This window comes from Diabrotica virgifera, chromosome 8 (assembly GCF_917563875.1).
Source record: "Diabrotica virgifera virgifera chromosome 8, PGI_DIABVI_V3a".
Lineage (NCBI taxonomy): Eukaryota > Metazoa > Arthropoda > Insecta > Coleoptera > Chrysomelidae > Diabrotica > Diabrotica virgifera.
Window position 1 is genome coordinate 49,311,769 of NC_065450.1, and position 25,213 is coordinate 49,336,981.

General features: G+C 31.4%; 1 protein-coding gene across 2 annotated transcripts in view; it reads right to left on the minus strand.

Moving 5' to 3' along the window:
- The window catches only part of LOC114338379 (tyrosine-protein phosphatase non-receptor type 61F), a 111,119-nt gene that overhangs the window by 37,958 nt on the left and 47,948 nt on the right, over positions 1-25,213 (minus strand). For both annotated transcript variants that reach the window (XM_028288968.2, XM_028288967.2), the window contains exons 3-4: positions 11,213-11,602; positions 6,389-6,553 (exon numbers count right to left, since the gene is read on the minus strand). In XM_028288968.2, the coding sequence (XP_028144769.1) occupies positions 6,389-6,553; positions 11,213-11,602 (555 nt within the window). The remainder of the gene's footprint in view (positions 1-6,388; positions 6,554-11,212; positions 11,603-25,213) is intronic.

The following is a 25,213-nucleotide window of genomic DNA, read 5'->3' on the forward strand; positions in this document are numbered from 1 at the left end:
AACAAATCAATTGGAAGTTCTGTCCGACAAAATACATAAAGCGTTTTCGCAATCTGACGTTCCAAATTTTTAAACTGTTTCACAATTAAAACTTCCCCTGTTCCAATGTTCCCGTACATCAAAGTTTATCCGTCTAGACACCGTTAAGCTATTAACAAATTTTCTGCTTGCTATTAATCAACTTTTTTTTGGTACGCGGGATCCAGGCCTATAGTGGATAGTCCAAGGATCAAAATCTATATCATGCCGATAGTCGTTTTACCATGGGGGTGGTTGCCACCCCATCTCAGGGGTGAAATTTTTTATTATATTTTAATCACAAAAGTTGGTAAAAACGTTGATTCTAAGCAAAAAACTTTCTATACATTTTTTTTGATAAAACTGATAGTTTTCGATTTATTCTCTATCGAAAGTGTTAGTTTTATATCGAAAAAATCAATGTATTTAATAAGTTTTCTGCTAATAACTCCAAAAGTTTTCGTTTTATCAAAACAACTTTACTTAACAAAAATGTACCTTTTGAAAAATAAACAAAAGCGTTTTTTTTTTTAATTTTCTTTAAGACCAACAATAATTGAGCTATACTTTATTATATTTGGCTCTTCTTCGTCAAATGCTAAATATTGTAGTTTCAAAGTCAAAAGACGGGAAAACTATGCATTTTTCAAGGACAAATTGTTCAACCTAATTTAAAGTACTTAAAAATATCTATCTCCAGAAATAAAAAAAAGTCTCCACCTCAAAAATTAAGTGACTTATAATGAAAAGAATGTCAGTCCCTATTTTTTTCAGCGAAATAGTGATCGTAAGGAATTTCCTAATCACCACCCTAATTAAAATTAGTCATTGATCTAATTTGATCTTTTTTATTAATTTATGTATTATTAATAGGTTCTAGAACTTTGACTGACTTAGAATGATTAGTTTTTGAAAAAAATGGAGTTAAAAGCGAATAACAAATTTTTGTAGTTTGGAAAAAAATGGCCTTTTCTTCAGAATAGCGAGATTAGAATCAGAGATACGAAAAAATGTTTAAATATGAAATTGTAGCCCATTTAATTCCCAAGAATCTGGTTTGCAAAAATTTTTTCTACCGCAAAAATTGAGTGAGCTGTTGACAATTAAAACTTGTAATAACATGCAAACACCACCTTTACCAACCCTTTCAAAGTCACCTCTTTTTGCGACTGAGGATTTTAAAAAGATTTAATATTAATAGCCTTATAGATCTTGTAAAAACCTACAAAATTATTTTTTACCAAACTTTCTAAGATAAAAAATAAAAAAGTTACGGTTAAAAAATCAATATATTTTTTTGAAAAAAAAAAGGAGAAATCTAATTGGAAGCATCATAATGTAAGTTAGCGGTGTTCTTAGTCATTGGCCTTATTCATTCTTATTTATTTATGTATTATTAATAGATTTTAGAAGCTTGACAAGCTTAGAATGATTAGTTTTTAAAAAACTGGAGTTAACAGCGAATAACTTTGTAGTTTGGTAAACAATGCCATTTTCTTCAGAATAGAAAGATTAGCATCAGAGATACGAAAAAATGTTCAATATAAAATTGTAGGTTATTTAATTCCCAAGAACTTGGTTTGAAAAAAATTTTTTACGGCAAAAATTGAGTGAATCGTAAATGAGTATATCGAAAAACATTGATTTTTTCTATACAAAACTAACACTTTCGATAGCGAATAAATCGAAAACTATTAATTTTACCAAAAAAATGTATAGAACATTTTTTGCTTAGAATGAATGTTTTTATCAACTTTTCCGGTCAAAATATAATAAAAGATTTCCACCCCCGAGCTGGGGTGGCAACCACCCCAATGGTAAAAGCGCCTTTCGGAATCATATAGATTTTGATCCTTGGACTATCCACTACTTATTCTCAAATGTTCAAGAAAATCGATCCATTCTGTAAAAATTGCGAGGTAAAAAGCTTCGGTTCCTGGCCTATTATTGGATCAAGTTTTACGAAACATAGTTTTGTACGTTTTTAAAGAAACAAAAGGAATTTTGTAAAAAATATGAATATGTGTTAGTTTACGAATTATAATCATTTAAACAATTAAATTGTTTATAACAAATTCCCGCCACTTTTTATGGAAAAGTATGCGGAGCAAAATACATAGGAATACACTCTGAAACTCCGTCGACTTTGATCGACCACGAAACAGCCCTAGCCAATAGACTATTTCATCATCAACCCGTGCGCGTCCACTGCTGGACATAGGTCTCCCTCAGTTCCTTCCATCTGTCTCTGTCTTGTTTCGTTTGTTGCTAACACGCTTCAAGTCGTCAGTCCATCTGGTTGGTGGGCGTCCTCTGCTCCATAGTGCGTCTTCTCGTGGCCTCCACTGGACAATATCCATTTTAGAGCAGCGATTTTTTCGACAGCGTCTGTTTGTTCTTGTTCTACGTGACATATTTCGTTTGGGATTCGGTCTCTCAGAGAGACACCCAACATCTGGCGCTTCATAGCCCTTTGAGTTATACGAATCTTGTTCACTACCTTTTTTGTGAGTGTTAATGTTTCCACTCCATAAGTGAGTACAGGCAACACACTGGTCAAAGATTCCATTTGAGGCATATGGGTAAGTCCGATTTAAATACATAGTTTATACTCTGTATACGATATATACTATGTATTTAAATTCATTCATCATTCACTATGTATTTAAAAATAGACTGTTTAGTTTAAATTAATTGAAAGATACCTGATACCTGAATTTTAAGAAGCATATAACGCAAAATAATCATATTAATTAGTTAAGTAGAAGTTAATACCTAAATATGTTGTAATAAATACCGCTTAAAATGCCATTAACTTGATACAATAGTTTCGAGAAAATGCAAGAGGAATATTTATAAAAATAATTAACCTAAACTATTACGAAATTTCTCATAACGAAGTAAATTGGATTCGCATTGTTGTTTAAAACCGTCTTCACACGCTCTGACAAAAGCACCTAGCTGTCGGAGCTGACAAGGGAGCATCCATAAACTACGTCGTTGAAAAGTGGGAGGGGGGACTTTGCTTATTACGACGGTATACGACAGGGGGGAGGGGGCCTTAAGTGCACATCCGACGTCGTTTGAAGTTCAAGAATATAAAAAATATACCCTATTTTAGAATGAAAAAGAATTTGTATATTACTTTTATCGCATACTTTTCATTTCGTTTTTATCACTCACAGCCTTAATAATATTGCTATCAGTTTTATACAGAATAACAAACAATAAAACATTGTTCTATGTATTTAAACATACGCTTCTATACAGAACAACGTCTGGAAGCAATAAATATTAAACTGTTCATTTATTTACTGAATACTCTGTGTGAAAAAATTCTAAAAGAATGAATAGAAATAAAATATTCTATTCTATTTAGTTAGTACATTGTATCTATTTATACTTAATAAAAGAAATGGCATTGAAATCAAAACAAAATAAGTATCAAGATTTATATGATGCAGTTAAGAAAGCATAGGAACTAACTATTAGTTGTACAGTGAATTGAGAGAGTACGCGGATATTAATGAGCTACATAGTAATACTGATTTGGATACATTCGTAAATAAACTTTGACAGCTAACTTTTAAAAATCTAGGAATAACATGGAATTTAAAAAATAATCAATAGGGAGGGGGTCAACTGCAAACGAGGCTTTACGACGGGATGGGGGGGGGGGAGGGTATTAAAAACTATTTTTACGACGTAGTTTATGGATGTTCCCCAACGTTGGGTCTGGTCTGACTGTGGGAGCATGTGTAGGCTTGCCGCACGACAAAAATGAGTAATCCTGATAGTCAGGCTGACTGATTTTGTCGGATGGTCGTGCTATTCCAACATCTTGACAAATTTTTGGTGTCAGGACGTGTGTAGCGTTGTTGGCCTGATTTCTCACTCCAACAGGGATGGATAATTGTTAAAAATCTGTGCGGATTTCTTTTGTAAAGCGGTGGACACAAATTACGTGTTAACTATGCTAAGAACTATAATATAGAGTACATAATTTACTACCTGGTGCTGTATATTCTAACACGTTGCATTTTTTAAATCCAATTATGACGTTAGAAATTACACATTAGGGGCCTGATTCTAATTCATTTCAAGGTCGCAATTTAATTTCGACGCCGCCATGATGGTCGCAATTTATAGCGATTCTTATTCATTTCGATATTAGTTACAACTGGGGATATTAACGTTATCATTTTGACACTGCTCAAAATTTGGGTTGGCACTCCGGTTTATTGGATTTATTGGCTACACAACCACCGCAACATTTGTTGATAGTCTGGGAAAATTATCGAAAAATGCCATTTTTGGGAAAAGTTATTTTACCAGCTATTTTATTGCTAAAATCGAATCTTAAGATTGCATATATTTATTAGTAATATGGGGTATGACAAGTCCGCAGAAAGTGTGTTATTTTATTTATAAACAAATTAGCACTCCTAAATCTTCTTTTTTTTTAATTAGTGCTCTGTAACTCCTAAGATTTTTCCTTTAAACCAAAAACACTCAAATAAAAATTCACCGTAATTTAGTTCTGCACAAAGTTATTTTTTTTCCGAATTCCTTCAACAAAAATTTTACTCGGAAAAATCCGAGTTTTCCCAAAAAAATCTGCAATTCTCAATTGAAATTTTAGGGAAGTAATTATTTATCAATAATTAAATAAATTGATGACATGAAAGATTTTTCATAGTAGATTATATATCAGGAGGCCGGCGACAATCTAACCAATAGTTTAGCAATAATTAAAATGTTAATTAAAAAATTTCGGTCGAAATAATAACCAGAATAACTATGATTTTCGTATAAAAAGGCACTATACCTATTCAACGTACTTTACAGAATTGAAATTGGACTATTTGAGCGGTCTCAGGAATGTTATAAAGAAACAATTTTTTGGCTTATAAACAAATAGAACCCCTTAGAAAATATTAGATTAAATTAAATTAAGTTAACGCTGTTGAAAAGGGCACGGCTTCTGTGCTTTTTTGAAGAAAAAAAAATTGAATTGCGAGGAGTGGTTCCAGGTATAACCGGTCAAATTTGACCGGCATTTGCGACAGAGTTGTAAACAACAGGATTTCAATCATTAAACCATTACCTTTCTATTCCGGTTCTCTTTGTACATACAAATTTTCATATCTTCAATACACTCATAACAAAAAAGATTTATGTCATCAAGTTATTTAATTATTGATAAATAATTACTTCCCTAAAATTTTAGTTGAAAATTAAAGATTTTGTTTGGAAAACCCGAATTTTTCGAGGAAAATTTCGGCCGAAGGAAATCGGAAAAAACTATCTATGTGCAGAATTAAATTACAGTGAATTTTTATGTGAGTGTTTTTGGTTTAACGTTAAAATCTTCCGAGTTACAGAGCAATAATTGAAAAAAATATTTCTGTGCGCTAATTTGTTTATAAACCAAATAGCACACTTTCTGAGGACTTTGCATAGCTTTATTACTAATATATGAAATCTTAAGATTTGATTCCGGCATGTCCAGCAATAAAATAGCTGGTACATAATTTTCCTTGTTTTATACTAATTTTCCCAGATTATTACCTTACATCTTTCATTGTGTTGATAATTTACGTTATGGAAATTCTTAATTATTATATTTCTAATTTAATAATATTCTATCTAATTCCTCCAAAACCAGTAAATTTCCATAAAACCCAACCATATTAATACCTTTTGCTTTAGTTTTCCCTGCAAGAAACAAACAAAACACATCTCCTAAACTAAACCTAACCTCGCTTTCGGCCATTGCCATTCATTCATGTCCGTGAGTCCGTGTCACAATAATTTCGACTCGAAATTATAATATCAACCACTTCTTTGGAGTCGCAATTAATTTCGATAAGTCTCTATTTAATGACGTCATTTCGTTAGTTCAACTAAAATCCACAAGGCTCGCACAGTCGCATTTCAACGTCGCCATGCCATGTTGATTGCGACTTGTTTTGAGTCGAAATTTAAATTAGAATCAGGGTCTAGGTTTAGAAAAAACGTAAGTAAAATGATAATTTTACATGATACACCATTTACCATAAATTCCTAATACGTTGTTTATTTCGTTCTTTCAGTATTCGTTAATGATCTATTTATACACAAATGCAAATGACGTGTTAACTAAGGGAATTTACTACTTGCAGCTGTATATTTTAAAACGTTGCACTTTTTGATTATGACGTTAGAAATTAAAAAATACGGCTTAGAAACATTACGTTTAGACAAAATGTAAGTAAAATGATAATTTTACGTTGTGTCAGGACGTGTGTACAGCCGACCCTGACAAATGGTCGAGGAATTTTGTCGTGTCAGGAGGTCAGGGCGTGTGTAGACAGTTTAAGATACTTACCCCACCACCATCCGAATTTTGATTGAGGATCTGCTTGGTTCCTTCTATGATGGCTTGATATGAAAACCGCAACTGCTCAGCAGTCTGGATTAAACCCATTCGATATTTCCTCATTTCTAATAGAATTTCTTTAAGATCGACGGAATTTAAACCATATTTCTCAATCTATAAAAAGTAATTCAATAGTTATTAATGCTGATATTATTTAATCTTTTTAGTATTATAGGCGAGCGGTTTATCTCTAAACGGAATATACCCACTATTTTTTGCATTTCTACCGCACCAATACTTTTTTGTTCGCTTGTATATTATATTTTTCAAAGTTCAAGTGTATTTTTTAAAATTTTTCCAAGTGGACCGGAAATTGTTATTAACAAATAACTTATCCACTTATCCTTGTTTTAAAAATTATTACTTGTATAACTTGACGGTTTAAAGATTATAAAGCTTTTTATAGAATTGCAATACATTTAGTGTTATTTTTAGAAAAAAAATCCCAAAAAAATAATATTCTATTACACAACAAATTATTGCACAAAAAATATAAAAATTTCCGGCCCACTTGGAAAAATAAAAAAAAATGCATGTGAATTTTTAAAAATACATATAGAATCGAACCAAAAAGGGTTAGTTCGGAAGAAACGCAAAAAAATAGTCGGGTTATGCTCTATAAATAGATGGTGTAGTTATGGAGGCCTATTCGGACAGTAAAGAAAAAAATAGTTGAAAAAATCTTATACAGGTTTTTGAAGGTTCAAAAATGTATACTCCGTCTAATATACTTACCGTTGCACGTCATTCGCGTCATAGCCCGTGACGTCACATGATACCAACACGAAATATTTAGGCGGTAGGTGTGTTCTTTTTTAGAATCATTTTGCCGAGTACACTGGAATTACAGCCACTAGACATATTTTATTATATACGCATAGAAATAATATTTGAAGATTCCTATTAATGTTAACTTAAAGAAATATACACAATAATATGTTTCATTTAATTTGTATAACAGGATTATAAAGCGTTTTTATGAAGCACATTTGTTCGGAACATACTGTAACTGTAATCGAACGAAGGTGACATTTTGGCATAAATTGGTAATATTTATTTGACAGTTGCGGTATTGACACTTCAGATTTGTTTTTATTCTTTACTATAAGTATTTGTTTTATTAGATTATTTTTTTATTATTTACTTTAACCTAAGATTATAACTACTTAATTCTTGTTTTCTATTTCTAATGTTTTTATTTATTTACAATGAATATAAATGTTTTGTTGTATAATCCACTTCGTAATAATTATGTGATATATTCGATTTAAAATGCATTCAACATTTTTTTATATTTTGGCAACTATGTCAACTTAGATCTCTGACGTAGATAATGACGTGCAACGGTAAGTATATTAGATGAACTGTATATATGGAGGATAGTTGATGATAAATCCTTAGATATTCCCAATAAGAATGGCTCTCGGCCATAATTATCTCAGGAACCGTTTATAGTACAGCTTTGAAAAAAATAGAAAATATAAAAAAAAAAAATATAAAAAATAGTTTATAGAAAAAAATATAACAAAAGTTGCCTCGAGAAAAGCATGGAAATTATTTTCATAATTGTAGGTCCACCACAAGAGGGCGTAAGTGAATATCAAAAATTTTAAAATCAAAATTTTACAAAATTTGCCTAATGCAAATCTAAAGCGCCTCTAAAGGGCACTGGAAATCCGGTCATTGAATTCTTCATAAAATTCTATGCATATTTGATTTCACAAGTTTAAGTCTACCTGAATCTTGTTATGAAAAAATGGCTGTAAGTCCGGTTTTGCTAAATCGAATTTTGTAAACTTGGTCATGTTGAAAACAGCTCTTTTTCGTCGATGTGAGAGTTATAATTTCGAAACAGCATAATAAGTAATATGCCAACTAGGAGGCGTTATTTAACTTTTTTTCAGAAATCTAGTTTTTTTTTTGGAAAATATTAAATACAAGTATACATTTTTAATCCTGTATTACCAAATTAGCAACAGAATAGCGAAAACCGCATGTCGATACTTTTTTCTGTCTCGACATTTTAAGAAATGTGTAAATTTTAAACATAACTGTTACTGTCACCGGTAAACGAAGTTAAGGAAAAGTAGTGTGCTATGGAAAAAACAAAGAAACATTTTCCAGATCCCAACGTATATAATTGATTAAAACAACAATAAGACAAAGAACACTATAAAATATAACAAAGAAATAAAAACGACTACTTAGTGACGACCTAAATGTTCAAATTGTTGCCCATCATTTTTAATGCAAACATTTACTCTTTCATGAGTAGATTGAACAGGCAGTCTCAATTTATGCTCTCAAAATGCTTTGAATTTCGTATCGTATTCTCTGGATCATGTTTTCTCTAGTAGTCGGCCTAGCTGCAAAAACAAGGTTTTTAATCCGTCACTAGTGATGTTGAAAAAGTAACTATTCGTTACAAAGTACTCGTTACTTACGAATACCGAAAGTAACGATTACTATACAGAGAGGCAAATCGTTACTTTGATTACTCTGATTACTTCGTACTTCGTCTATTATAATAAGTCGTTATTAATACGATTCTCAATATGATTACCGGTACTCAAATACAAAGTAATCATAGTAATCAAAGTAACGAATACTGTAAATGATTACTTGTTATATAGGAATTCCTATACAAAATACCTACCTACTGAGAAATACGATTCTCGATATGATTACCGGTACTCAAATACAAAAGTAACGAATACTGTAAATGATTACTTTATACAAAAGTAACGATTTATCCCTTAAACAGATCGGTGAAAGTCGTTGTTATATCGGAATACCTATACAAAATACCTACCTATTGAGAAATACGAATCTCGACATGATTACCCGTACTCAAATACAAAAGTAATCATAGTAATCAAAGTAACGAATACTGTAAATGATTACTTGATATATCGGAATACCTATACAAAATACCTACCTACTGAGAAATACGATTCTCGATATGATTACAGGTACTCAAATACAAAAGTAACAAAAGTAATCATAGTAATCAAAGTAACGAATACTGTAAATGATTACTTTATACAACAGTAACGATTTGTAACGAATACTCGAAAGTAACTATAATCAACATCACTATCCGTCACACTACTTTTCTTTGTTTTTTCCATAGCACAGTACTTTTCCTTAACTTCGTTTACCGGTGACAGTAACAGTTATGTTTAAAATTTACACGCTTCTTAAGATTAACTATTTAGATGGGAAATAAGCCACAATTAAATTGAAAAAATAATTTTATTAACGTTTCGAAGTCCAAATCGGGTTTCGTTGTCAAAATACAAAATACTATTAAAATAAACAAAAATGTTGTTGCTAAGTAAAAAAATTCTTCTAATAATTTATTTAATCTGACTCATTTATATTGGCAATTCACACGTATATTATACATTCTAAAGTAGAAGACTCTAAAATGATATCGTCAATATTTATGAGTTGCGTTCCTGGGACGACTTTACTAAAAGAAAGTTCATTCGATTACATGAAATAAATCCAAAATCAAGAATATCCGTCACAAAAAAATCATAGCATAAGATGTGTCTTTAAAAAGACAATCAAATGCAACGATGACAGTAAAATTCTTGCGTTAGAGATTCGCTAGTAAATTACGAGGGAAAACCAGGAAAAAACCTCGTGATACTATTCCGACATCGTAAGTATTTGGTCTTACATTTAATTTACTTTCAAAAAACTAATACCAAATTATGACTTTAATATGTTTAAATTATAAATAATATTAATAATACATAGATATACAATAGGTAATACTAAAATATAAAATTTGTACTGACTCGATATGTTATTGACTTAGTAATTTGCGACACAATTGGTTTCATTTAGCATAATTAGAGCCGTTTGATTTTTCTCTTTTTACTATCTGATTCTTTCAGGACTATACTTGAATCTCTTCATTGAACTCTATGTTCACTATCCCATGCGTGTTGACATATTTGAGATCTGTCGAATTCTCTATTTTTAATATAAGACTGATGTTCACTTATTCTAACGTTTAATGGTCTTGATGTTTCACCTAAATGAAATTGTTCGCATTCACAAGGTATTTTATAAATGCAATTCTTTGTTCTTTCTTGTTCATTGTTAGGTTTAGTTTTAGATAGAATAGATCTCAATGTGTTTGTTGTTTTGAATGTTGTTGAAATGTTGAATTTATATCCTATTGTTTTAAGTTTCTCGGATAATCCTTTTATATATGGTATTGATATTTTCCGCCTATTATTTCTTGTGAATGTTGTAGGATCCCGTTCTAAGCTGTTCTGTTCCATTCGATCCAATCTTGACAGTTCCTTATTTATAAACGATAAAGGATAATCATTTTTTAATAAAACAGATGTTAACAATTGTTTTTTTCTAAAAATTAATTTTCGTTAGAACAAGTAATTTTGGCTCTATCATATAAGGATTTAATGATTTCCTTTTTAAGGTTGATGTTGTGATTTGATTTGTAATTGAGATATTTGTGTAGGTTTCTTAAGATATCTCGAGATAAAAAAGGGTAAAAAAGGTATCGACATGCGGTTTTCGCTATTCTGTTGCTAATTTGGTCTAATTTTGTAATATAGGATTAAAAATGCAAACTTGTATGACTTAGTTGCACAAATTGAACTACCTAAATAACTCAAAACTACAATTAAAATAACGTAAAAACCTATCACTTTTCCTGCTGTTTTGGTGATTTTTCATATGCAACCCATTTTCTACACTATAAAAATAATGTCTAATAAAAATCAAACTTACCAAAATTAAACAAGAGTCAACCAAACAGAAAGTCCCTGATCTTCCGATTCCAGCGGAACAATGAACTACAGCAGGTCCAACATCTGCCTCCAATACTCCTGCATCTCGTACTTTCTTAAGAAACTCTAAAAAGGCAGTTGGCGAACTTGGTACTCCAAAATCGGGCCATGTCGTATAATGATATTGCAATATATCACGAGATTTGCCGCTCTCTGTGTCCGTCAGTCGAAGGACTCTGGTGAGATAATAAGAATGATCTTGCTGCTCTACGTATTCTACGGTTAGTCCGACGTCTTCAAGTTTCATTATGTGATCTGGACCAATTTTGGACGGCCAATATTGATAACATTTATCTTGCTTTTTTTCTACCAACTTATTCAACATTACTACCTACAGGGGTGTTACAAACATTAATAATTATGCAATAAATGGTGTACTTTTAAATTAAAATTTAGTGACTGTATAATATCCTATTTTAATTATAGTACAAAATCACCAGGAGAGGACAGAATACTGAAAGAAACCCTAAAGTACGGAGGACCAGATCTGACCAAACAACTATTAAAACCAATAAAAAAAATTAGAGAACAAAACAAAAAACTACAAGAATATACATCAAGCATCCTACGACCTCTCTTCAAAAGGGGGACAAATCATGCCTGGAAAACTACAGAATCAACCTATTATACACAACATTAATATTAACAAACAAAGTGATGATAACAAATAAATTTAATGAAATTATAACAGTAACACATTAACAACAAAGCTTTAGATCGGAAAGATCACGCTTCCATGCTATATTTATAATGAACATTATTTCACGGTTTTTGCTCTAAATTTTAAAGAACCGCTTGGATTGACATGAAATTTGGCATACGTATAGCTTACATGCCAAAGAAAAAAAGTGATATTGTGCCGAGGTGTGCTTTTGCCCTGGGGGTGACTTTCACTTCCTCTTGGGGGTGAAAAAATATATGTCCAAAATAAGTCCGGAAATGGGTAAACTGACTAATTTTAAGTAACTTTTGTTCTATAGAGCTTTTTCGCCAAGTCAACACTTTTCGAGTTATTTGCGAGTGAATATGTTCATTTTTCAACAAAATAACCACATTTTTAGACGGTTTTTCGCAAATAACTCAAAAAGTAAGTGTTTTGTCGAAAAAAACGTTCTTAGCAAAAAAAAGCCTATAAAAAAGTAAAAAAAATGGTGTACGCGTTAGGTATCTGGATCTCGTAGAACCAGAGTTATAGCCAATGAAAAATAGATTCATATTAACCAAATTTCAAATAGTATATTTCGACGTGAAATATTCAAAAAATTATGCACTTTTTGGGGAAAACCCCTTATAACTTTTTTAAAGTGTTTAAAAAAAGCTTTATTTCTGTTTTTACAAAAAAGTTTCTAGCATTAAATTTAAGCAAGTTACGCTCAAAATAAAGTTGGTCCCTTTTGTTTTGGCAAAAAAAAAAATCGGGAAGACCACCCCCTAATTAGCAACTTAAATGAAATTAATCGTTACCGCTCCACAAATTATTTTACTTATCTTGTGTTTATATGATCTGTAAGTTTCATTGATTCAAAGTGCTTATTCTTAAAAAAATTTGGTTTCAAAGTAAAATTTTTAAAAATTTTAATTTTGAAAAATATCCTTTTTTCCAAATTACTTAAAAATTGTTAGAGATACCAAAAATCTCGAAAAACAAAAAAAGTCAGCATTGCTTTTCTGAATATCATGTATTTTTTTGTTTTTCTGTTAGACAAAAATTGATTAAGATTTGGTGTTTCTAAATTTGCATACATTCGTGACAGTGACTCGTTCAACCCCTTTTAACTACAGCCTTTTCATTAATAAGGACTTTTGAACCGATGAAACTTACAGATCATATAAACAATACATACACGAGTCAAGAAACTTGTGAAGTCGTAACGATTAAGTTCATTTAAGATACTAATTAGGGGGTGATTTTCTCGATTTTTTTACCAAAACAAAAAGGGACTAACTTTATTTTGAGCGTAACTTGTTTACTTTTGATGCTAGAATTTTTTTTTATAAAACAAAAATGAAGCTTTCTTTAAACACTTTAAATAAGTTGTAATGAGTTTTCCCCGAAATGTGTTTCATTTTTGGTTATTTCACGTTAAAGTATTCCATTTGGAATTTGACGAATATGAACCTATTTTTCATTAGCTATAACTCTGCTTCTACTAGGTATAGAGACGTGATATATACACCATTTTTTTAAATTTTTTACAGGCTATATTTTTGCTAAGAATGTTTTTTCGACAAAATACTTACTATTTGAGTTATTTGCGAAAAACCGTCTAAAAGCGTGGTTATTTTGTTGAAAAAATGAACATATTCACTGCCAAATAACTCGAAAAGCATTGACTTAGTGAAAAACTCTATAGAACAAAAGTTACTTAAAATTAGCCAGTTTATCCATTTCCTGACTTACTTTGGACGAATATTTTTTCACCCCCAACAGGGGGTGAAAAGCCCCCCCAGGGCAAAAGCACATATCGGCACAATATCACTTTTTTTCTTTGACATGTTATCTATATGTGTGCCAAATTTCATGTCAATCTAAGCGGTTCTTTAAAATTTAGAGGTTTTGCGATATTTTACCTTTAAAGAACGGACTATAAGAGAAATCAATAGAATACAACAAACTGGCATATTTAGGTTTCGTGGACCTGAAGAAGGCATTTGACAAGGTCTGTCAAAGGACGTTATCGTTACTCTACTCAAGTGAGATACTTCTAAAAACATCAAAATGATCTATAATACCGGATGCCCACTTATATTTTCCCCCATTTTAACTGCCTATAACTTCTAAACGGCTCAAGATAGAAATATGCGGTTTTCGCTGAAATGTTTTATTTTAGTAAAAGTTTTGTCTGAATGGACTGAATTCTTTATATCGCTTTCAAATACGAAAAGAAAAATGGCGGATTTTTGAAAAAAACGTTGTTGACTTTTTTTTAATGGAACACCCAGTATATTTTTTTGTAAATTGAAAGAAAGGTCATTTACCTATCCAGCGATATAAAGTTTTTCAAAATCGGTTGTCAAATCACTGAGTAATTAATTTTTAAAATGAGAGGTGCAACGTGGATATCAGATACCTAAATAACATAACTAAGCAAATTGATAATATGTTATGTGATTTCCACATTGCATCTCTCATTTTAAAAATTAATTGCTCAGTCATTTGACCACCGATTTTAAAAAAAATTATATCGTTGGATAGGGAAATGACCGTTTTTTCAAGTTTTTAGGTAAATGAATATTTTTTATATCGATTTTAAATAAAAAATGGCGGATTTTTGAAAAAAAAACGTTGACTTTTTTTATTGAAACACCCAGTATATTTTTTTGTAGCTTGAAAAAACGGTCATTTACCTATCCAGCGATATTAAATTTTTTAAAATCGGTTGTCAAATGACTGAGCAAATAATTTTTAAAATAAAAGATGCAATGTAGAAATCACATAACATAATATCATTTTGCTTAGTTATGTTATTTAGGTATGTGATATCCACGTTGCACCGCTCATTTTAAAAATTAATTACTCAGTGATTTGACAACCGATTTTGAAAAACTTTATATCGCTGGATAGGTGAATGACCTTTCTTTCAATTTACAAAAAAATATACTGGGTGTTCCATTAAAAAAAAGTCAACAACGTTTTTTTCAAAAATCCGCCATTTTTCTTTTCGTATTTGAAAGCGATATAAAAAATTCCATCCATTCAGACAAAACTTTTACAAAAATAAAACATTTCAGTGAAAACCGCATATTTCTATCTTGAGCCGTTTAGAAGTTATAGGCAGTTAAAATGGGGGAAAATATAAGTGGACACCCGGTATAATATACCAGAACAACACAATAAAAGTAAAAGTAGAAGAACTAACGAATCCAATTGAGGCTGACAATGGGATGACAGGAGATTTTCTGCGCCCTCTATTGTTCAACCTGATCAAGGATGAAATAATATAGAAAGTAAGAACAAAAAAAGGATACCAAATGGAAGAAAAACAACTTAAAATATCTGCTATGCAGACCACGCAATACTAGTACCTATCTCAAAGTGAGGATAATGTACAACGCATTCTTTGCTAATATAATATAGCCGCCAGAAAATTTAAAATGTTAATTTCACCAACAAATACAAAATGTATGGCTACAACAGCAAATCCAAGATGCAAATTGGAGATGAAGGGACAGATACCTAGAACAAATGTTAACATTTAAATATCTGGACATCACTCTATTCAGCTACGGAAAGCTCGAGACAGAAGTGGAAGATCGAGTGAACAGAGGAAACCGAACCGCAGGATGCCTGAATGAAACCATCTGGAGCAACGGTTCCCAACCTTTTTTAGCTTGAGGCACACTAACTTAAAAACTCGTTCAGCCACGGCACACTTGGGTAAAAATTCTCTATAATGAGTATAATCATAATGTATTGTTATGTGAATTTCGCGGCACACCTACAGGGACTTTAGGGCATACTTCCAGATCAGAGATTCCCAACCAGTGTGCCGCTGCACACTGGTTGGGAATCTCTGATCTGGAGGAATAAAAATATCGGGAAATAAAGGCAGAGAGGAAAACCCTTAAAAAAAATGATGGCATGGGTCATTGCTAGAAGTAATCTCCTTCTCACAGGCACCTTTCAGTGCGTCACAGTTTTTCGATTTCTTTCTAACGCATTAAGTTGGAAGTGACAGAAAAAAACGTACGTCCGTGATTACAGTAGTTTATAACATTTATTCCAGCTGTTGATAGATGGCGCTATAATCGAACAAAAAATGATTTACGAATTATATATACGACTATAATTTGTACAATTTATAAGAATACAAATCAAAGAAAATACCATTTTATAAATACAATAAACACAACTGATTTGTTTTTATACCAAATTGCAAATAAAAGGGTTATACTGCAATACCTTTTCATATTTGGCTGATTACGATTCTGACAGCTGTCAGATTTAACTAAAATGTTATGTTATACGAGTAAATGTGTATTATCACGGACTTACCTTTTTTTCTGTCACTTCTGAAGCACTGAAAAATGCCTATGAAAAGGACCATACATAATATATGATGGAAGTGTAAAGAGGAGAGCATCAAGGAATGGGAAGAAAGAGAAATGTAAACTGAAACGATCATATAAGCAGAATGACAACAAATAGAACAGTCCAAACGATCAGTGAGAAGGTCACGAAAACGATGGAACGATAACTTACTGGAAACACATCAAAGAACATAGTCATGTCTACATAAAAAGAATAATTCTAGAACTGGAATGAAAAGGAGAACATGGAAACCATACAAGATGAGACGATGGGACTCGAAATGTATAAGTACAAAATAGTGTGTCTACAGATGATAAAAAAGGTGGTTAAATAATTAAGGTTCTTGACAAAGTGTTTATCTACTGTCATCAGATTAGAGATTATAGGTTTGTTCCAACTCGATACAAAACCATTCTTGAATCGTTACGTGCATGCGCAATAACGAATAATTATGCGCACTAACACATTTTTCGTTACTGCGCATACTCGTAACCGTTCAAGAACGGTTTTTGTGACGGGTTGGAACTAACCTAATATTTCGTTTGAAAAACATTCATAGCGCAGTTTTTATGACACAGCTGATAATTTCCGATGTAATGTCATAAACCAATGGGCTACTTCCTGAGCTACTCCGGCCCTACATTTTTCAATAAACTAAACATCAGCTATGTTAATTAATAGGTTTGTTCCAACACGACTGAGAACCATCCATGTAACGATCACTGTCCTGCGCAGTAGTGATGTAGAAAAAGTAACTATTCGTTACAAAGTACTCGTTACTTACGAATACCGAAAGTAACGATTACTATACAGAGAGGCAAATCGTTATTTTGATTATTCTGATTACTTCGTACCAAACGTATCAGAGCTAGTAACGCCTATTGTATCTACTTTTATTACTTTGATTACTCTGATTACTTCGTTACTTCATACCAATCGTATTAGAGCGAGTAACGACTATTGTATCCTGATTACTTCGTTACTTCGTACCAATCGTATCAGAGCAATTAACGACTATTGTATCTACTTTGATTATTCGTACTTTGTGAAGGTCGTTATTATACCGGAATACCTACAGTAGGAAAAATGAAAGAATACCCATGAACGAACATATAAAACACAATGCAAGTACATGTAACAATAATTATTACATGTACTTGCGCTGGCCAATTCTTTGTGTGACACGGTAACAGGAAAATACAGCGTGTTTTATATGTTCGTTCATGGGTATTCTTTCATTTTTCCTACTGTATACAAAATACCTACCTACTGAGAAATACGATTCTCGATATGATTACCGGTACTCAAATGCAAACGTAACAAAAGTAATCATAGTAATCAAATCATTTTTATCCCTTAAACAGATTGGTGAAGGTCGTTGTTATATCGGAATACCTATACAAAATACCTACCTACTGAGAAATACGATTCTCGATATGATTACCGGTACTCAAATGCAAAAGTAACAAAAGTAATCATAGTAATTAAATCATTTTTATCCCTTAAACAGATTGGTGAAGGTCGTTGTTATATCGGAATACCTATTCAAACCTACCTACTGAGAAATACGATTCTCGATATGATTACCGGTACTCAAATACAAAAGTAATCATAGTAATCAAATCATTTTTATCCCTTAAACAGATCGGTGAAGGTCGTTGTTATATCGGAATACCTATACAAAATAGCTACCTACTGAGAAATACGATTCTAGATATGATTACCGGTACTCAAATACAAAAGTAACAAAAGTAATCATAGTATCAAAGTAACGAATACTGTAAATGATTACTTTATACAAAATACCTACCTACTGAGAAATACGATTCTCGATATGATTACCCGTACTCAAATACAAAAGTAATAATAGTAATCAAAGTAACGAATACTGTAAATGATTCCTTTATATAAAATACCTACCTACTGACAAATACGATTCTCGATAAATATGATTACCGGTACTCAAATACAAAAGTAACAAAAGTAATCATAGTAATCAAAGTAACGAATACTGTAAATGATTACTTTATATAAAAGTAACGATTTGTAACGAATACTCGAAAGTAATTATAATCAACATCACTACTGCGCAGTACCATGGAACGTATTATTTCGTTCCCATGGAACGTTAATTATATAGTAACGTATTTTTTTTAAGTTACATTTATATTTTTAAAATAATTTTTTAAGTATGTATAGCCTATTACACCATTTTACCAAATTAATAATCACTCAATTTTCTCTTATTTTTTCACACCGGTAACTTATTAAAATAAACATTATAAATGTTTTTTAGGGACTTTCTGCCCTCGGTAATAATGTAGGTAATATTTCATTCGTTTAAATGTTTCAAAAATACATATTAGTTTTCTCAGGATTCGAAAAAAATGAATGCATTTAAACAGCATTGGCCCGAAATTTTGCGTCTACGATCTTAATAGATATTTGATGATAATAAAACCGAAATTATTGTGTAGATATTTTTCCATAAAGTAACTTCTAAAAAAAATTAAAAAATGACAAATAACTTGGTCCTGCAAAATAAGCCGGAATTAATAGTCGAGGAAATGCATTTTGGCTCGCAATTTTTTCGTCCAGCATGGATTTACTTGAAATTTTCACAGAAGGTAGGGAATAGTCCAAGGATCATTTTCTATATCATGCCGCTGTACGCTAAAACCTTGGGGGTGGTTGCCACCCCATCCCGGGAGCGGGAATTTTTATTATATTTTAACCATGTAAATCGATGTAAAAAAATGATTCTAAGAACAAAATGTTTTTTATATTTTCTTCGTAAAACTAATATTTTTCGAGTTATTCGCGCTTGAAAGTAACAGTTTTTCGATGAAAAAATCGATTTGCATTTAATCAAAAAAACTGTAGATATCAAAATTGGATCTTTTAGTAACACAAACCGAATTCTTTTTCTGTAATATCTTGAAGACCAATAAATAAAATCCGAGATACGGCACGTTAAATCTAGCTTTTTTCATCAAATGCATAATTTGAAATATTCAAAGTAAAATAACGGAAAAACTTTGCATTTTTCGAGGAAAACTTAAATACATAATCTTTTTTCAAGTATACAGTTAGGCCTTTCAAGAAATAATAATAAAAAGTTTCTAGCATGAAACTTAAGCGACTTATTATCAAAAAAAGGTCCGTACCTGCTTTTCTCTATGAAAAAATCAGTGAAAACAGCTCCCTAACTATACTCCTAATTAAAAATTGGTCTTCACCTTTCTGTAATTCCTTTTATTTTTGTATTATCAATATACCCAAAACGTTTGACCTAATTAAAAGGCCTAATTTTAGAAAAATTGGAGTTTAAAGAAAAATAAATTTTTCGGTATTTCCCATTTTTCACCTTTTACTTCAAAATATCTCCGAAAATACTGGAGATACGAAAAAAAATGATGGACAACTAAATTGTAGATTTTTTAATAACTAAAATTCCCTTGTACATATATTTTCATTACAGTGAACAGTTAGCGAGATATAGCTGTTTAAAACCTCTATTTACGAGCAAACACCCCCTTATTCGAGCCCTTTAAACCCACCCTAATTAAAAACTAAGGGATCTTACGGAATTTAGTTTACACAGTCTTATAACTCTTCAAAAATACTACAACGTCATTTTTGAAAAAACTTTTTATTGCCAAAAATGAAGGAGCTATGTTTATAAAACGAATTTTTTTTTTCGAAAAATTCGGATAGTCCGCTTATGGATAATTTTCAATGTATGTATAATACCACAGAACCGGTTCGTATACTGGAAGATGACTAAAAAACTATTTGTATTTGTATTTGTACATATTTGTAAATTCGTATTTTTGTGTAAATAAATGTTTTTGTAATTCTTTAATTATACTTTTTTTCTGTATAGACCTATTAAAATATCTACTTGTAAAAACTGTAATGTTATTAAGGGTGGTTTTAAGGGTTGAAATATTATGATATTATATCCTAATCCTAAAGTATAAAACAATCATTATTTAACCAATCAAAACCAAATTTTACCCATATTAAAGTTTACAATGTTTTTATATAATTTTTGACAATAAGGGGTAGTTTACACCCCTAAAAATAATTAACGACCTTAAGCATGATATAGATTATGAAGTACAGGGTAAGATGATCCTAATCCCAAATTTTTATGTAAGTCGATGCAAGCCGAAATTATTCTTTTAGGATAAGTAAATCTTTTATATATAGCTCCAACAAGGGTGGTTTTAAGGGTTGAAATATTATGATAGTATATCTTAAAGCATAAAACAATCATTATGTAACTAATAAGAACCAAATGTTGACAATATTAAAGTTTAAAATGTTATTTTATAATTTTTTACAATTAGGGGTAGTTTTCACCCTTAAAAACCAAAAGCGTACAACGGCTCAGTATAGAAAATGAACTAGAGGGTGTAATGAGCCTAATCCCAAATTTTTGTACAAATCGATGTTGGATGAAAAAATTGCGAGGTTTTGCCATTTTTTCAGCTTCATTTCCTCGACTATAAAAACTTTTTTTGATTCCACAACCATCAATTTGTAGTAAATACCACCTACACCTGATATTCCCATTTTATAAATTTCAATGTTTTCAAATCATTGTCGAATGTCATTGTGTTTTAAAGGAAATAACCCGGTTCCGTGTACATATTACTAAGATAAAGTTTGTTTGGTGTATTTAAATGAATCATCTAAGAATTATACAATATACATGTACAACTCCTCCTCGTCTGGGTGATGACTTGATCAGGGAAATCTCCAGGAAATCCCACGAAGGATTTCCTATATCGCTAGATTAACAATTTGGGGAATTTTTAGTGTTTGTGTTAATTAAAATTAATATACATGATGATTTAAAATAAATTCAAGATGTGATAATTTATGCTACTTTAAAAACAAGTTTTTACTTTTTTCGCATCGTTATTACATTTACAGTTCAGAGAAATAATCAAAATTTAATCGTGTTCAAGACTTCGTAAAAAGCGAGATATTTGACGAGTTTTTTCGTTAATATATACCTGTAGTAAGAGAACCTATAATTTGATTGAAGAACATGGATGTGGCGAAGTCAATTAAAGGGGAAAAACATTGGTCGAATTTGTCCAAGAAAAGAAATGGCAATAACAAACATGTTATACAAACTTCCACTAAGAAGATTATACAGTAGGGTGGGTCGAAAAAAAATAATGTTTCATTTTTTAATCGCTATACCGCGGAAAACTTGCCTTTGGGATATATAAGTAAAATGCAAAGTAAAATAAAGTTATATATTGAACCCCCAGCTAGCGCATCCTTCCTAAAAATTTAGTTTTTTTCAGTAATCAAGACATTTTTCAATTATTTTTACAATCTTTAGCCAATAATATTTGAACGTGCTATAGTGAAAACTGGTTGAAACTGTGAAAACCAAAAATTGGTAAAATTCACATATTAGCACCTTAAAAGAAGGTGTGGTCTAGTATGTTGTGTTTGTTGTGTGTTAATAGTACAATCCATTTTTTGTTCTTTTACTTAACACTCCATTTAATTGGAATAGAATTACTGTAGTGTGTTTAAAGTTATAAAAGATGTAAATAAAACAACAGTTGTTATAGTGAAAACTGTTTAGTTAATAGTTTAAAAAATAGAAAATAAATTTGAAACAGACAATATCTTTTAATTTACGGTAGCGCAAAATACTAAAAAATTGTTAAAATTCACATATTAGCACCTTAAAAGAAGGTGTGGTCTAGTATGTTGTGTTGGGTGTTAGTAGCACAATCCATTTTTTGTTCTTTTACTTTACACCCCATTTAATTGGAATAGAATTATTATAGTGTGTTTAAGGTTATAAAGGATATAAATAAAACAACTTATAATTTTAATAACATGTTTAATTAAAACAAAAAAGAAACCAAATTGTAGCCAAACAATGTCAACAAATTAAATGAAATTTTGACTTAAGAAAGAGTTTTTTACTCACTATTTCTGACTGGGTACGTTGAAGCTACGCTTGCTGTCAAACTTGACGTAATTGGGTGACTTGACGTAATGAATGTAACTTGACGTAATGAACTTGACGTAATGGGGTGTAACAGTACCGTTACTAACACGGGTTGGAAAAATGGTGTGATTCGTTCTATTGAAGAAAACGTAAAAAGACCCCTGCAGTGGGCAATATGCCTTTTGCATTTCAACGAGTTGCCGTTCCGGCATTTATTTCAAATCCTGTAAGTGTTGATTGTGAATTACCAGACATTAATCGCAATCTTTTGAGTAAAGATCAACAGTATCTTCTAGACATAAGTTGTTCGATAAAGTCAGGCAACTGCCCTGTGGACTTAACTGTTCGAGAGGTCCACTTTCCCACCCACGATGGTTGACTACAGCTAACAGAGTTTTGATAATGTATGTAAGTGTGGAAACGCCTTCAGTTGAACATAAATTGTTAGTATCCTTCATTCAATTATACATGCCTGTATGGTTTAAAATAAAGAACAGCAAATACATAACAGATGGACCTGAACACGTTTTTGAGGCTATCAAATCAACCAGATTTCTACCAGAGAATTTGATTAAAGTAGTTGATCCTGTAATCGAAAGAAATGCATTTTTTCCCACCCAGAAAATTTGCTACTGAGGATGATAGTTGATGAAAAGAAGCACATAAGAGAATTAGGATTCCGAAGAATAATTAAAGCAAGGATGTTAGCTACAAAAACAGAAACAATTAGGGTTTTTCGACCTCCAAAAGTCAACTTTCATGCGACTGACAATACTGAATTAATTGATTGAAACACCATCACCACTGTTCCGGAGAATCTCTGATGATGAAGATTGGGCTAAAATCACTGCTGGTGAAACACCCGAGGATTGGAACTTTGGGAAATTTCCATGTCATACTCAAGCCGTGGAACGCTGCGTCAAGTTAGTGACTGAAGCATCTAAAAAAGTCGTCGGTGCTAAGGAACGAGATGGTTTCATAAGATCTGCCGTAGCATCCACAGCTTCGATGCCAAAGTTTGACAGCAAGCGCAGCTTCAACGTACCCACTCAGAAATAGTAAGTAAGTAAAAGACGCTTTCTAAAGTCAAAATTTCATTTAATTTATTGACATTGTTTGGCTACAATTTGGTTTCTTTTTTGGTTCAATTAAACATGTTATTAAAATTATAAGTTGTTTTATTTATATCTTTTATAACTTTAAACACACTATAGTAATTCTATTCCAATTAACTGGAGTGTTAAGTAAAAGAACAAAAAATAGATTGTACTATTAACACCCAACACAACATACTAGACCACACCTTCTTTAAAGGTGCTAATATGTGAATTTTACCAATTTTTGAGTATTTTGCGCTACCGCAAATTAAAAGATATTGTCTGTTTCAAATTTATTTCCTATTTTTTAAACTATTAACTAAAGAGTTTTCACTATAGCACGTTAAAATATTATTGGCTAAAGATTGTAAAAATAATTGAAAAATGTCTTGATTTCTGAAAAAAAAACTAAATTTTAAGCATGATTCTTCTTCTTTCTCGAAACTCTTTATGCCCCTTAGGGGCGTCGGAGGTTTTATTCATCTTCTATCCATCTCTTCCATTTCTTGCGGTCCTTTGCTAACTCTTTCATTTGTTAATGTGTTTTTCCTTTTTCCTGTCCAATTTCTATAATCTGATTGATCCATCTCTTCCTTGGCCTCCCTTTCCTTCTTTTACCATATCTTTTCGATTCCATCACCTGCTTTGGTAGTCTTGCCTGGTCCATTCTGTTAATGTGTCCATACCATTTTAATTTTCTTTTTTGTATCTTGGTTATTATCGATTCCTGTTTCAGTCTTTGTCTAATATCTTCATTTCTTATTCTGTCCAATTTCGTTTTTCCTGCTATTTTTCTTAGCTGCTTCATCTCCGCTGCGTTTATTGTACTGTCTATTTTTGCATTGTTTACCCATGTCTCACTTGTATATATTAAAGTTGGCACAGAGATTGCGTTGTATACCTTCAGTTTTATTTCTTTATCTATTTCTTCCTTTCCAAATATTGTTTTATTTAGTGCATAGTAGATCTTATTTGCTTTTTTCGCTCTGTATGAGATTTCTTGATCTATCTTTCCATCCTCTGATATTATTACTCCAAGCTATTCAAACGTCGAGACTGTTTCTATTATTTCGTTTTTGCACCTAAATATCGTTTGGTTTATTTCTTCCCTTTTCTTTTGGGTTACTATCATGGTCTTCGTTTTCTTTACATTTACCTCCATTTTCAAATTTTCTATTTCCTCCACCCATATATTGATTAATTTTTGCATTTTCTCTTTATTGTCTGCTATTATTACTAAGTCATCTGCATATAGTAATCCCTCCATTCTCACTGGTACTAAATTGCTGTACCCTATTATTGACTGTAATTGTCTTGACCTTCTTTTAGCGCTCTTCATTACTCTATCCATTACTAATATAAACAAAACTGGGCTGAGACTGTCCCCTTGTTTTATTCCTCTCCTTAGGTTTATTATTGGCGATCTGTTTCCATTTATTTGTACTTTAGCAAGTACGTTTCTATACGTACTTTTTACCACGCTTACTATCTTTTGCGGGATTTGCAGATCTTCCATTACTGACCATATTACTTCTCTATTTATAGAATCAAAAGCAGCTTTAATATCTATAAACGTAATATATAAGTCTTGTCCTATTTCGTTTTTCCTTTCAATTATATTTCTCAGTATGTATATATTATCTGTTGTTCCTCTTTCCTTCCTAAAAGCCGCTTGTTCTTCTTCTAGTTTTCCTTCCAGTTCTTTCCTGAGCTTCCTTTCTATTATCCCGGTGTAGACTTTATATGCCACTGATGATAAGCATATAGCCCTATAGTTATCACATTCCGCTTCATCTCCTTTCTTGTGTATTGGTATCAATA